General features: G+C 39.6%; 1 protein-coding gene across 1 annotated transcript in view; it reads left to right on the forward strand.

Moving 5' to 3' along the window:
• ABCA13 (ATP binding cassette subfamily A member 13) overlaps positions 1–13,696 on the forward strand; it is a 175,366-nt gene that overhangs the window by 24,747 nt on the left and 136,923 nt on the right. Inside the window, exon 11 of the mRNA XM_051798954.1 lies at positions 7,943–12,646. Coding sequence (XP_051654914.1) covers positions 7,943–12,646 — 4,704 coding nt within the window. The remainder of the gene's footprint in view (positions 1–7,942; positions 12,647–13,696) is intronic.

Here is a 13,696-nt window from a genome sequence, read left to right on the forward strand (position 1 = left end):
CCCCCTAGAAACTGTTTCACAGACCCTTACCACATCTAAGGTACAAATCGTTACGTACATGCTTGACTAAATCTTTTGATTATTGTTTCTACTTCTTCAGTACATTCTATTCCCACGAACAAGGCTGCTGCTTAACTCACTACTGTAATGTGTTGCTTTCTAGGCCTTACCCTTTTACTTAAGCCTTAGCCATTCTACTACTAAATTTAAACTGCTTTGCAACAGTCCCCCCTTTTGAGCATTCTTCAGGCTTTGCTTGCAAGGATGCTCAAATACAGCAATCTTCAGGTTGCAGTTTCTTGATGGATGGGAGGTGATCCATTTTGCGGTGAGATTACTTCTTTTCTTGTTATAGCTTTCATGATTCGTCTCGTATGTTGACCTTCTTTTACAATCATTCCTAAAAGACACTTGTAAACAGTTATGGCTATGACAACAATTATTACAATCAATATTCCGTACTGGATAACAGAAGATATCCATCCTGACACATGGAGACCTAGGGAGCTGAATAATTGTCCTATCCAATTGTGTTCCGCTTCTTTCTGCAGTTTATGAACATTCTCGTCAATTTGTTCTAATTGATTAATATCTTTCTCTACTTCTTGAGTGACATTTGGGATGTGTACACAACAATGCTCATCCTTTGCATGCAGGTAACCGCAAACTCCATGTTCTTTGAGTAATATCAGGTCTAATGCCATGCGGTTTTGTATGGTCATTCTAGAGGTGGCTTGTAATTGTAAATTTAGATCTTTAAATCCTTTCTTAGTGACTGCTGCTAACCTTTCGGTCTGGCTCATCAGTTTGAACAATATTTCTCTATTTCGATATGTTGAAATTGGGGCAAACAAAGATTCTAGTGCCCATCCGAATTTAACTCCTGCTGATGGCTCATGCCAATCTGTTAGTTCCAGGTCATTAATGTCATTACTAACTTCTCTTTTCTCCCGTGGTCGCATCTCTGCTGGTGTTAACTTCTCTTTTCTCCAGAGTGGACAAAGAGTAGGTATCCCTAGTGTGACAGGTACAACCGGACCGTCTAGTGGCATGTGGGTGGTCCATTGACCATGTCCCATGACCCATACTAGGTTTCCGGGACTTCTAACTGTAGTAGTGTGACAATCAATGTTTTTCACATGTCCTTTAATAGTATGGTTATATCCTCGACACTCACATCCTAACTGCAGGAGGGCTTTGACTGGCATTAAGCCTATTTCATCGTCTGGGGTATCACATGTATATATTCGGGTACAATTCCAATCCTCTTTTGTATGTGTTTCTGTCCTCCAATTATGATTCCCTCTATTTCCTGTAGAATAAGTTTGATTCTTTTTCCCCTTCCAGTGAATGCACCACTGTTCCTTTCCAATATAACTATATGTCTCTAGCAGGCTGGGTCCCCAAATTGTTTGCCATTCTTCCATGGTTGTAGAACTGGTAATATTTTGACAGACCTCTTCTTGTTTTTCTCGTTTTACTGAAGCCGGAACTTTAGAGCATGGGTGTGTTGAATTTGTAACTAAACAGTATCCTTTTAATTCATTAATTGTTTCACTTGTTACCCATGTCCCAATTACTACCCATCGGAAATATCCCGGCATCTGTTCACATTGCTTCTTCATCATTTTGTCACTTAATAAACATACATCTACCGTTTCACTCCATGTGATGGTTACAAATTTGCAATTCCTTGTAATATTCTTAAACATTTTGGGTATTTCTGGCACTGGAATTATTCCCCATGGAATTGGGTCTCCTGCTGCATGAGGCATAGGGAGACATGCAGTAATTTTAGTAACGTTTTGTACTTTCCCAAAATCTCGAATTAGGCCCACAATTAAATTTTCCTGTTCTATTTCTCTATTCGGAATCTGCAGATCTCTCACATGTCGAGTTTTCCTAGGGGGTATAACTTGTACCTTAGTCATTATTTCCCGAGTTGTGTTTATCATGTGTATTTCTACATACCCATAATCAAAACTCCTTTGAATCCAAACTACACACATGTATGTCCCTTCTACGGTTTTAGACACCTCAGGTACCTGCAGGACGGTATAACCCTTTTGTTGTGTCGCATCCCAAACTGTTGTCACTCCTTCTGTTATGATTCGATCTTGATCCCTCCGTTTCCACTTGACGTGGACATCTCTTAATTCAGCTCCCTGGTCATCTGAAAACAGACAAGTTAAGTTTACATCAGTGTGTTCTGGTACAAACAAATAAGGATCTGGGGTTTCAATTCTCACGGTGGTCTCTGCTAAACTTATCAACCCCAGGAATACCACAATCTTCAATTGTTGGCTCGAAATACCATCTTCGTAGGTGAGAGAGGTTCTACCGACCATGAGACTGGAACCTTCTTGACTCGGGTGTAATGGATCCAATTGTCGATTCCCTCGACTTTCACCGCCGTATAAGTGGTCATTATCACCTGGCGAGGACCGTCCCATGTTCCCTTTAATGGTTCCACTGACCAGTTTTTCACATAGACTTGGTCTCCTGGAGAAATGTCATGAACCGGATTCTCCAGGGGCAGAGGCCGATTCCACTGCAGCGCTCCTCTGAGGGCTGTGAGGGTCTTATTCAAAGATAACACATAGTTAAATACTGCCTGATCACCCACTACATGAGGATCCCCTTGGTAAGTAGCCGCATGATAGGGCTTGCCATACAATATTTCGTATGGACTTACTCCTATTCTTTCCCTTGGTTTAATCCTAACTCTCAGCAGAGCGAGGGGTACTGCTTGGGGCCACTGGATTTTGGCTTCCTGACAGATCTTCTTCAATTGACCTTTTAATGTCTGATTCATTCTTTCTACTTGTCCACTAGACTGCGGTCTCCATGGTGTATGGAGATTCCATGTTATCCCTAATACAGCTGACACATCTTGGACTATCCCTGCTGTAAAGTGCGGTCCTCGATCAGAGGACAACCCTAGGGGAACTCCAAATCTTGGGATGATTTCCTTCAGAAGGGTTTTCACTACTTCTTTTGCCTGATTGGTCCTGCATGGAAAAGCTTCTGGCCACCCTGAGAAGGTACAAACATACACTAGCAGATATTTAAAAGTTTGGGCCTTAGGCAACTCAGAAAAATCTACTTGCCAATAGTCTCCTGGTAACTGTCCTACTTGTAGTTTTCCCATTTGTACTTGCTTCCTGACTACTGGATTATTCTTTATACACATAGGACACATTGCATTCACCCTTTTAGCTAGTGTTAACATCTGGTTTGAGAAAATTTCGTTTTTCAAGAATTTCACTAGTGCTTCTGCACCCCAGTGGCACTTGTTGTGTTCCATCTCAAGCACTGCTTTCATTATTCTGACTGGTAAAATTACCTGTCTCGTAGGAGTGATATACCACCCCCTGATATTTTTCTTCGCTTCCATCATCACAGCTAATTTCTCATCTTCAGGTGAATAATGCGGTTTCTCTTCCATGAATGCTATTGCTGGATTATTCCGGGTTGGTAAAAGAACCATTTGAGTCCATACCTTTCTCGCAGCCCTCCTGGCTGCTTGGTCAGCGTATCGATTTCCCTGAAACTCTCGTCCTGGATCAGCCTGGTGTCCTCTGACATGCATTATTGCCACTGCTGAGGGCTTATGTATTGCCTCTAGCAATTGTAAAATTTCTTCCCGATGTTTAATCGTTGTCCCCTGAGAAGTAAGAAGTCCTCTCTCCTTCCAGAGTGCTCCGTGAACATGAACTACCCCAAAAGCATATTTGGAGTCAGTCCATATGTTAACTCTCCTTCCTTGGCTTAATATTAAAGCTCTCACCAATGCCCATATCTCGGCCTTTTGTGCAGACGTACCTTGGGGTAGTGCAGTCGCTTCTATCACTTGTTGTAAAGTGACCACTGCATACCCAGCATACCTGGTGCCATTTTCCACAAAGCTAGATCCGTCGGTGAACAACTCCCAGTCAGGATCTGTCAGTGGTTCATCCTTCAAGTCTCTTCTGCTCGCGTAGACTTGTTCAATGGTCTCTACACAGTCATGCTCCAGGGTGCCTTCTTCCTGTGTAGACCTAAGGAATTCTGCTGGGTTGAGATGGTTAGTAATTTTCAGTTCAACATCATCTTGTTCTCTCAACAAAGCCTGGTATTGCAACATGCGGCTGGAGGAGAGCCAATGCCCCCCTTTTTGCTCTAGAACTGCTATGACCATGTGGGGCACGTACACTATCATGTGTTTTCCCAGAGTCAATTTGCGTGCTTCCTGTATTAAAATGACCGTCACTGCCACAGCTCTGAGACACCCCGGCCATCCCCCACTTACTGCGTCTAGCCGTTTGGAGAAGTACCCAACCGGTCTCTTCCAGGATCCTAGACGCTGAGTGAGGACTCCTAAGGCCATTCGCTGTCTCTCACAAACATAGAGCTGAAATTCCTTGGTTGGGTCCGGTAGTCCCAGGGCAGGTGCTTCCTGGAGGGCTTTCTTTAGTTCCTGGAATGCTTTTTCTTGCTCTGTCCCCCAGGTTAGCTTGGACTCCTTTGCTGCTTCATACAGTGGTCGAGCAGTCAGTCCGAAGTTAGGAATCCACAGCCTGCACCATCCGACCATTCCTAGAAAAGATCTCAGTTCTTGATTATTTCTAGGCACAGGTATAGCACATATTGCTTGGATTCTATTTGTTCCCAGGCGCCGGACTCCTTGGGAAATTTCACATCCCAGATAGATAACTTTCCGTTTTACTAGTTGTGCTTTTTCTTTTGAGACTCGGTAGCCTGCTTGGCCCAGCATGTTTAACAGTTCAATAGTTAACTGACGACAAAGTCCCTGTTCTGTAGCTCCTAAGAAAATGTCATCTACATATTGCAGTATTATATATGAAAAAGGAGATTCTTTTACCTGAGTAGTCTTCCATTCCTCTAGTTCCTTTGCTAACTGATTACCAAATATCGTGGGTGAGCATTTGAATCCTTGTGGTAATCGAGTCCAAGCGAGCTGTCTCTTTCGTCCTGTCTCTGGGTTCTCCCATTCAAAAGCGAAGATTTTCCAACTTTCCCGTGCCAGTGGTATGCAGAAGAAGGCATCTTTAGATCAATAACTGTAAACCACTGAAATTTCTCAGAAACAGATGTTAACAAGTCTTGCACTAACCTATACTTACCATTTTTTTTTTTTTTTTTTTTTTTTTTTTTTTATCGGAAATATGGGGGTATTAAATTCCGACTCACATTCTTTTGATATCCCTAAATTAAAAACTGTGTGATCATTGGAGCTATCCCTTTCCTAGCTTCTAAACTAATTGGGTATTGCTTCACTCTAACAGGTTGTGCTCCTTCTTTTAATTCTATTCTAACTGGGGTGGCTGCTTTAGATTTCCCAGGAACCCCGGTCTCCCACACCCAGGGTACAACAGCCTGTTCAATCTCTTGGGGTATTTCTTCCTTTTCCACTTCTTTCACAACAAAAATTTTTGCTAAATTTTCTTCTGGAATTTCTATCTTGACTCTCCCTTTTTCAAATATAATTTTAGCTTGCAAGGCTGAAAGCAAATCCCTTCCTAATAAACATTCAGGACTGTTAGGCATGTACAGAAATTGATGATCTAATTCTCTTCCCTTAAATTTGATATCTAGAGGTCGCAGAAATGTTCTTTCCTCTATTTGTCCTGAAACTCCCACTACTTGTACGGTTAAATCACTTAATGGCCCCATCAATTCATTCATTGCCGAAAAACTAGCTCCAGTATCCATTCTAAATTCCGTCGGCTCCCCCTCTACTTCCAAAACAACCTTTAAGTCTGAATCTAGCCGGCTCTGTCTTCCACAACTCCCTCTACCAATAATTCCTGGTAAATTTTTAACTTTTTATAATCTGCGGGGTTATTAGCGTCCCAATCGGGATCCTCCCGCGGTACAAAATCATTTACCGTCCCCCGCGCTGCCCGAGGCAGGGTACGAATCCTTTCCTTTGCTCTCTCCACCATCACCTTTAATACCATTTCTTTTTCTGTTGAATCTAAAATTGTATCTATTAATACCTGTAAATCATTCCAGTCCGGGTCTTGTGTTTTTATAACCATTTTTATAACACGAGCCACCCGCTCAGGATTTTCTCTATATGTCCCAGCTGACTGTTTCCAAATTAGTAAATCATTAGGCGAAAAAGGAACTTTTATCATGATTTTTCCCCTGCCTGCTCCAACCGCTTCTCGCAAGGGAGCCATCAATCTAGGGGGTGAGAGCGAAACGTCTGTCTCCCTCCCCCCTCCCCGTCTTCTTTCCCTCTCCCTTCACCCTCTCCGAGTCCGTTCTGCTAGAGGAGTTCTGTCACATTCCCACCCCCCTGTTTCTTCCTCATCCGAGGATGATTCTAACGGGGGCATGGTGTGTGATTGTGCCCTTGCACGTGAAGGGAGACTATTTCTCGGGGGCGCACTTGGAGTTACTCCGGGGGAGACTAACAAAGACACATCCTCCTCTGGTTCTGAAAACCGTATTTTCTGCTCATGTTTATCATCCAATCCTTTCAATATCTTTATACTCCGCTCTTGACATTTCTTACATTTATCATCCTCCAGTTCCAGTTCTTTCAACACTAAGATACCACATTCCTTTTGCCATTCAGTGTTTTATTCTAAATAATAAAACAAATCCAGATATGGTATTTCATCCCACTTCTCATTCTCTCGTAAATATCGCATCAAAGGGGTTATAATTTCCAGAGTCAGTGATCCATTTCTGGGCCACAGCATTCCTTCTGTTTCATATTGAGGCCATACATTATTACAATAATCAATCAACTGTTTCTTGCTTAACTCTTGTCCAAAATTTCCTTCCTTCCAATGTTTTAACAAGCAACCAAGCGGAGAATCGCTAGGGATATCTTTTTCTGTGCAGGATAGTGCTCTAAAGGTTTTAAATGACATCATGCTTGCTACTTGCTCACACACACACCACAATCTAAATTCATCAAATTCACAATAACACAACAACACAAAACAATACTTTTAACGACCAGCACGATAACACAACAATATAAACCAGAACAAAACCAAAACCAAAACCAACTCGCCGATTCTCCCTCTGAGAGGCGAGTGCTGGTACTGCGCAGCTTTCGCCGCGTCTTACGACCAGCGCCTAGGCTTCCCAACCAAGGTACCTTTAGCCCAACCCAGCGGGACACTCACTATCCCGTCTTATAGGCAGGCTCCCAACCAACAAACCTAAAAGAATAAAGCACCTTCGGGCTTACCTAGAGGGTTGTCCGGCGGGCGCGGGTCGGGCACGGGTCGATGTCTCCCCAGAAATCACCTGGTTGCCGGCATGGAGTAGATCAGCTCGTGAGCCGCCCAGCTACCCCCGGAGTCCCATCTGGGTCGCCAAAACTGTTGCCCGTAAACAAAGACACAAACCAACAGAGTGCCGGTTTATGGGTGCTTTATTCGGGGCCCCGGGAACCTGCGGGCTAACGCCCCAAGTCAGGATTCCGACGACCCTCGTTCTCAGTTCAGCTTTTATACACAAACAAGTTTACATGTATTCTCACGGCTAAAACAATTACAGTTTCTATAGCAACCCAGGTGCAGTAGTTTATAACAATTAACAATCATCTACTCTAATCATAAATCTGCTTAAGTTGCCTTACCCCCCTAGAAACTGTTTCACAGACCCTTACCACATCTAAGGTACAAATCGTTACGTACATGCTTGACTAAATCTTTTGATTATTGTTTCTACTTCTTCAGTACATTCTATTCCCACGAACAAGGCTGCTGCTTAACTCACTACTGTAATGTGTTGCTTTCTAGGCCTTACCCTTTTACTTAAGCCTTAGCCATTCTACTACTAAATTTAAACTGCTTTGCAACAAGGTTAAATAAAGAGACCTAGATTCAAAAATTATAAATTATATATATAACCAATTCCTGTCTGTCTATTAGGTAACTAACAAGAAAAAAACTTATGGTTAATTTTTCAGGACTTTGACATCTTTCAAAGAGTTTTTGAAGAGAGAAGAAAACTTAAGGATTTCTGGTGAAAAGGAAACAGATCATCTTTTTCATCTTGTAGAAGCCATAGAAGAAATTATAATGTTTGATTCCTCAGCTTCTTCAAACCAGTCTCTAATTGAAAACGCCTTGAATAATATAATAATATGGATGAAAAATTTTGCTCAGGGGGAGGAATCTGTCACCAATTTCTCACTTGCAGTTGCTGAACTCCATAATGAGCTACAAAAAGAATTCCAGCCTCTTCAGAGGTTCTGGTCAAAAAAGAAGACAGAAGTTTTGTGGCATATAGTTGAAATTTTCTTCTCTGAACTTGGTTCTAGTCTTTCTCATATGAGTCAAGTGGAAGAGGAGGAGGTAATTGAGAACTTATCTAGAATTATATCTTCCATTGCAGAAAATAAAATCCATAGTAGAAGTATGGTGTTGCTACAAAATATCCTGACTGACTGGTCAGAGTTAAATGTTACTACTTTGAACCATTTAAAACATTTAAGTGAAAACTTCCTAAGAAATCTCTATGAAGTTGGATCATTGTCTAGTGATCATGTCAATGTGTCTTTCACCACAATTCCTGGATTGAGTAATACCTCCTCTTTATTTCTCTCAAATGCAACTTTTATGTCTAAGATACAAGAATTAGGAGATATTGTGCATGATTTCCTCAAAAACATCCAGAAGTTAAACAATACTAATGTGGCCTCACTTGTTCCAATAATTTTCTCTCTGTATCAGAATGATGAGCTGGTCTTAAATATTCATAACAATAGCACTCTGTTAACATTTCTTTATGAGACTTCAAAAAATATGTTATCTTTTCAAGTATGGCATGATTTCCAAAATAAGGATCTAGCTTTTGATTTTCTGTCTGAAACTTTTGACCTTCTCTGGAACCTCACCAGTAAGTCTCTGTGTGAAAAGTTACTATTATTTTACAACTACACAGGGTTTCAGGCCCAGTTTGTTGCACAGAATGGAAAAAAAGAGATGCAAGTGGTCTATGGCACTCTGAGCAGCCTTAAAATTTTATTTATAGATGAAGAGCTCCGAACAGCGGCCTTTTGTTATTTGGCTGAGTTTCTTGATATCTCTCAAGAATGCCTGGTCAATAATGGGTGCACTGATTTTTATCTAGCAAATATTACTTCTGCAGATCATTCAGCAGAGGTTTATGACTTACTTCTGCTTCCATTAGACAGTGTCCTGTCTAATCTAACAAACTTGGGAGATAACTTAAGTGTGCCTTCTGCTTTGCACTGCACTTTTACATGGCTTCAAATGTGGACAGAGATTTTTGAAGAAGCATCTAAAATCTTAAATTTGAATTCAACCTTTTTTGTGTGTCTAAGAAATGATTTGGCAAATCTCTCCCAAAGTCTTCTAAATGCAACTCATGACCAGCTATGCAATAATACAGCTATGGATATTCTTGAGTCTACAAGAGAAGTAATGAAGATATTAAAAGTTGTATTTCAAGAAGGTGGCAATTTAAATGACTGGAAAGATTTTGAGGCTTTCCTTGCTAGTCTTCAAAATGTATTTAACAATGCATTTGATGTCACAAGCTTGCTTAAAGGCAACAGTTTAGAAAGTGTTTTAGAAATGATGGGAGTCGTGATAACTGAATTGCAGAAATCTATACTGAAGGTTGTTAATGGAGAGTTTTTGAATTCTTGGCTTGATATTTTCATCTCAGGAGAATCTGAGGGTGAAGATAAAGGTGTGGGTGTATTTTCCATTGGAAATTCCCTTTCTACTATTCTCAAACTCTCACAAAAGGAACTTGAAATTATTCTTACTGAGATAAATGACGCAACTGCTTTTTTAAAAAGTGTACCTCGAGACAAATATATAGTTTGTATCAGCATTTTCCAGAATATTACCAAACTAATTTTGAACAGTGGTCTGAAAAACGTAAGCTATTTGCAAACAAATTTTTCACCTCATCTTAATTCCTTTCTAAACTTCTATAGTACAGTGGATGAAGCAGAGGATTGTAACAGATGGATACATGGATTAAGTAATCTCAGTGAAAAATACAAGTCATCTTCCCACCTTGAAAGTGCAAAACATATTTTATTTCTTCTGCAGTCTCTGGGAAACACTGAGACAGATGCTAAGCTAATAAATGTGATGGACTTTGTTAATTTCATTTTTAATTTGATACTTCCTGAATGTTCCCTATCCGGTTCTGATGTTATTTGTGTAAATGTTTATTTCAATGTCATAGCACAACCTTTAAAATTTATTCTCCCTGATTTTTATGTAAAAGATGAAATTAGTAGACTTGAATTTATTTTTAGACTTTTAAATAAATCTGGGGGGCAAATGCAAATGGTTATCAGGGATTTAGCGGGGCACTCGTATATGTCAAATAAGACTGATTTTAGTCAGTCAATCCATGGATTTAACAGTACTTCGAGAATGCTCCTTAATCCTTTTCATCGCATTCAGCATTTATCAGTGGAACTTTTGTCAGAAATTCAAACTCTTCTGAAAAATAGAACTTCTGAAGTTCAAGAAAACAACTCCTCTCATTCAGACATTGAGATTGAACCTTTCTTACATGAGAAAGATATCAATTTGGTGATGGAGTTCTTTCAAAATGTGATTAGAAAACTTGACTCAAACTTGCAGAGTGAACACAAAACATTTCCGCAGAAACTGGTAGAAACAGCAGCTCTAAATGTTGAACTGGTAAGAAAGGCACTTAAAATTTTCAAGTCTCTCACTTTTACTGACTTTCCATTAAGAGATGAAAAGGACTTTCTAAAGCATATGGTAACCTTGGTGCAAAACATGAGAAACATGGATGTTGAGTTCCTGACAAGTAGATTCAAACAAGTCCAGAGGAATATAGATAGTTTCTTTAAAAATATCAAACCTTTTTATATTGAGAACTCTGAGTTAGGAACTTTAACAGACTGGTGGGATGCATTTGAGAACATTTCCTGTCATTTGAACCTGACTGGCTTATGGCAAATAACACAATTTTTTGAACAGGATGAGCTCTATGATGTAGAAGATGTGTTCAACCTCTTCTTTGATGTCATCAGCCTTATGGAAAGATTAGCCCATGGAAACACTACAGAAGCACTACCTGAAATATATGCTTTCATACTGACTCAGGAAGAAAGAATGCCAATGTTTACTGATGAGGAGTTCTCTAATCAAGTAGAAGGTCTTCTAATGTTATTGGAGTCACTGGCAGACATATCTGATAAACCTGCAGAGGTCTCTGACTGTTTTTCTGCAGCATTCTGCTGGACTCTGACAACAGCAGCACCTCAGAATGATCCCACTGTCAAACCTTGTGACTTTGTGCATAGCAATTCTTCTCTTAATTATAATGCAGTCATTGAAGTCATTAAGGAGCTTAAACTCATCATTCTGGAGGACAGTTTCTCTTGCTCTAGGGAAGACTTTCTGATGGATATTTCTCTCAATCTGACTTGCTTTTTTCATCAGATCAAAGAATGGAACTCTATTCTTTTGAAGTTTTCTGAGCTCCATCATTTAAATGGCTCAGTTCTCAAAGAGCTGCTAGATTTTTGGAACGAGCTATCCCTTTATGCTGTGCCACTGCATGTGAATAATACATATACAATCAATTGTTCCTCCACACCAAAGAGCCAAGTAGCTTTACAAATCATTGAAATACTGGGCAGTGTTTCAGTGGTAGAAATGGAGATGGCCAAAGATCTTCTGGAACATCTTTATGGTGGCCTAAGTTGGAACAGACATTCAAGAACATCACTTAAGAGTGTTCTTACTAATGTTAAGAATATGACCAGTGAAGTTTCTCGACTCCTGAATACAGATGCTGTCATTTCTTTTCTTTCTGTAATTCAGCCTCTAATGACACTGTCATCTGTTGGAAACCAGACATACTCAATGCTCATGATAATATCTGCTTTAAATGAAAATAGCAATATATCTGATAACTTTGAGAACTTCTGGTTTCCTGTAGTTACAAGCATAGAAAATTTATTGGTGAATTTTAGTGTTAAACAGTTACTTGTGGTGGTAGACCAAGGGTTTCAATTACTAAAGTTAGCGACTGGACGGTCCTCTTCAGTGGCTCCTGATGTTTTAATACAGTGGTTTAAGACATCATCTGTAGATGCTATATTAAGAAATTTTGAAGATATGCAAGGCATTGTGAAGAGCTTTCTATGCGAGTGTAACAATAAAAATTATACTAAAATAATACATGCTCTAATTCTCCTTATGACTAATGAAAGTTCATCAAATGACCTACTACTGGTTGTCAAAGACATTATTCACTTTCTGGAACTTTTCCAAAATAAGTCTAAGGAAGACTACACTGGTACGTTGTTTGGTGACGGTCATCTCAGTGGAGAAAAACTGAATCATAGTCACTCTGCTACTTCAGTTTTGTTAAACGGTCTCCTTCATATGATTGCTGATCTTGCTGGTATAAAAGAAGAAGCCTCGCATACAAACAATACTGAGCTTCAGATAGTTGACTTCATTGACTCATTTTTTTATAACGCACAATATGGAGAAGCTTCTACTCAGTCCCAAAACAGAACTCTGGAGATCATGCAAGAGATTTTGCAAGTGATATTTCAGTCTACTGCAGAGCATGACAGGAACAAAATAAGACTATTACTAAAGGATTTGCATAAGGATTTAATGGTAGAAATGAGGTGAGAGTTTTCTACGTACTCATTTTCACAAGTGCACTGACGACAGAAGGGCTCTCTGTTTATGAACAGCTCAGTCAAAACTTTTATTAAGTTAATTACTGTTTCATTTCAGATTTTTGCCAACTTATATTGTTGAGACCAGTGGTACTGAGTATCAAATTATATTGTGTGGACCACATTATCGATGTGGTTAGTCATCTATATTGTTACTTAAATTGGTTTCTTTAGAATTATTATAAAAGCAAATATTTGAAGATACTTGTATTTTAAAATTCTTACAGGTCTGAATATTGAACCCACAGTTATTGGTGGGCAACAGCCATTTTTGGCTATGGTACTAAATATTAAGGAATGCTTGGAACTAATGCTTTGTGGTGTGTGAGTTCTTTTTTTTTTTCCCTATATCCAAATGTATGTATGTGAAATTTCTTCAGCTTAAATTTGTTGGTGTCTTATGCTATGGTTATAGTGTAAGTTGTTCAGTTTAACAGATGCAGTTTCTGAAAAAATCTTGAGCCCAAATAATTTTTTGTCTGATTACTCAGATCAAATGCAATCCAGCAGCAGAGGAAACTCTTCTTCAGGAAAATGTTTACTGACACTTATGTGAAAGTGCTCTTTGATTGGAGTTGCTGCATTTGAACAATACTGAATGAACCCACAAGATGATTGCTCCACACAGCTCTAGGGTGTCTTGCTGGTGGAGCTACTGGTCTACTGACATAGACCAGCTGAGAAATGGCATACTGAAGTTGATGCATGGCTCTAATGCGGTATTGGGACCTTTATGGTTGATTTTATGCAAATATGTGAAACCAGTGGTCAGCAGGGCCAGGTATTAGCCAAGTCTGTTGAAAAATCAAAAGCAAATACTAGAAAAGTGGTTTATTTTCCCCACGTGATGATTATAAGAGTTTTGTATATTCTGCTCTTTGCCTTTAAGTCAGCGTATGCTGTGAGTTCTCAGTATTTCTGAAGCTATAACAATTTCGCTTACTTTGCAAAGGTACTTTCTAGCACTCCTAAGGTATTTTTTTAATGTGGAAATAT

The sequence above is a fragment of the Manacus candei genome, unplaced genomic scaffold (genome assembly GCF_025592945.1).
Source record: "Manacus candei isolate 608988 ecotype Guabito, Panama unplaced genomic scaffold, ASM2559294v1 h1tg000049l, whole genome shotgun sequence".
In the NCBI taxonomy this organism is placed as follows: Eukaryota; Metazoa; Chordata; class Aves; order Passeriformes; family Pipridae; genus Manacus; species Manacus candei.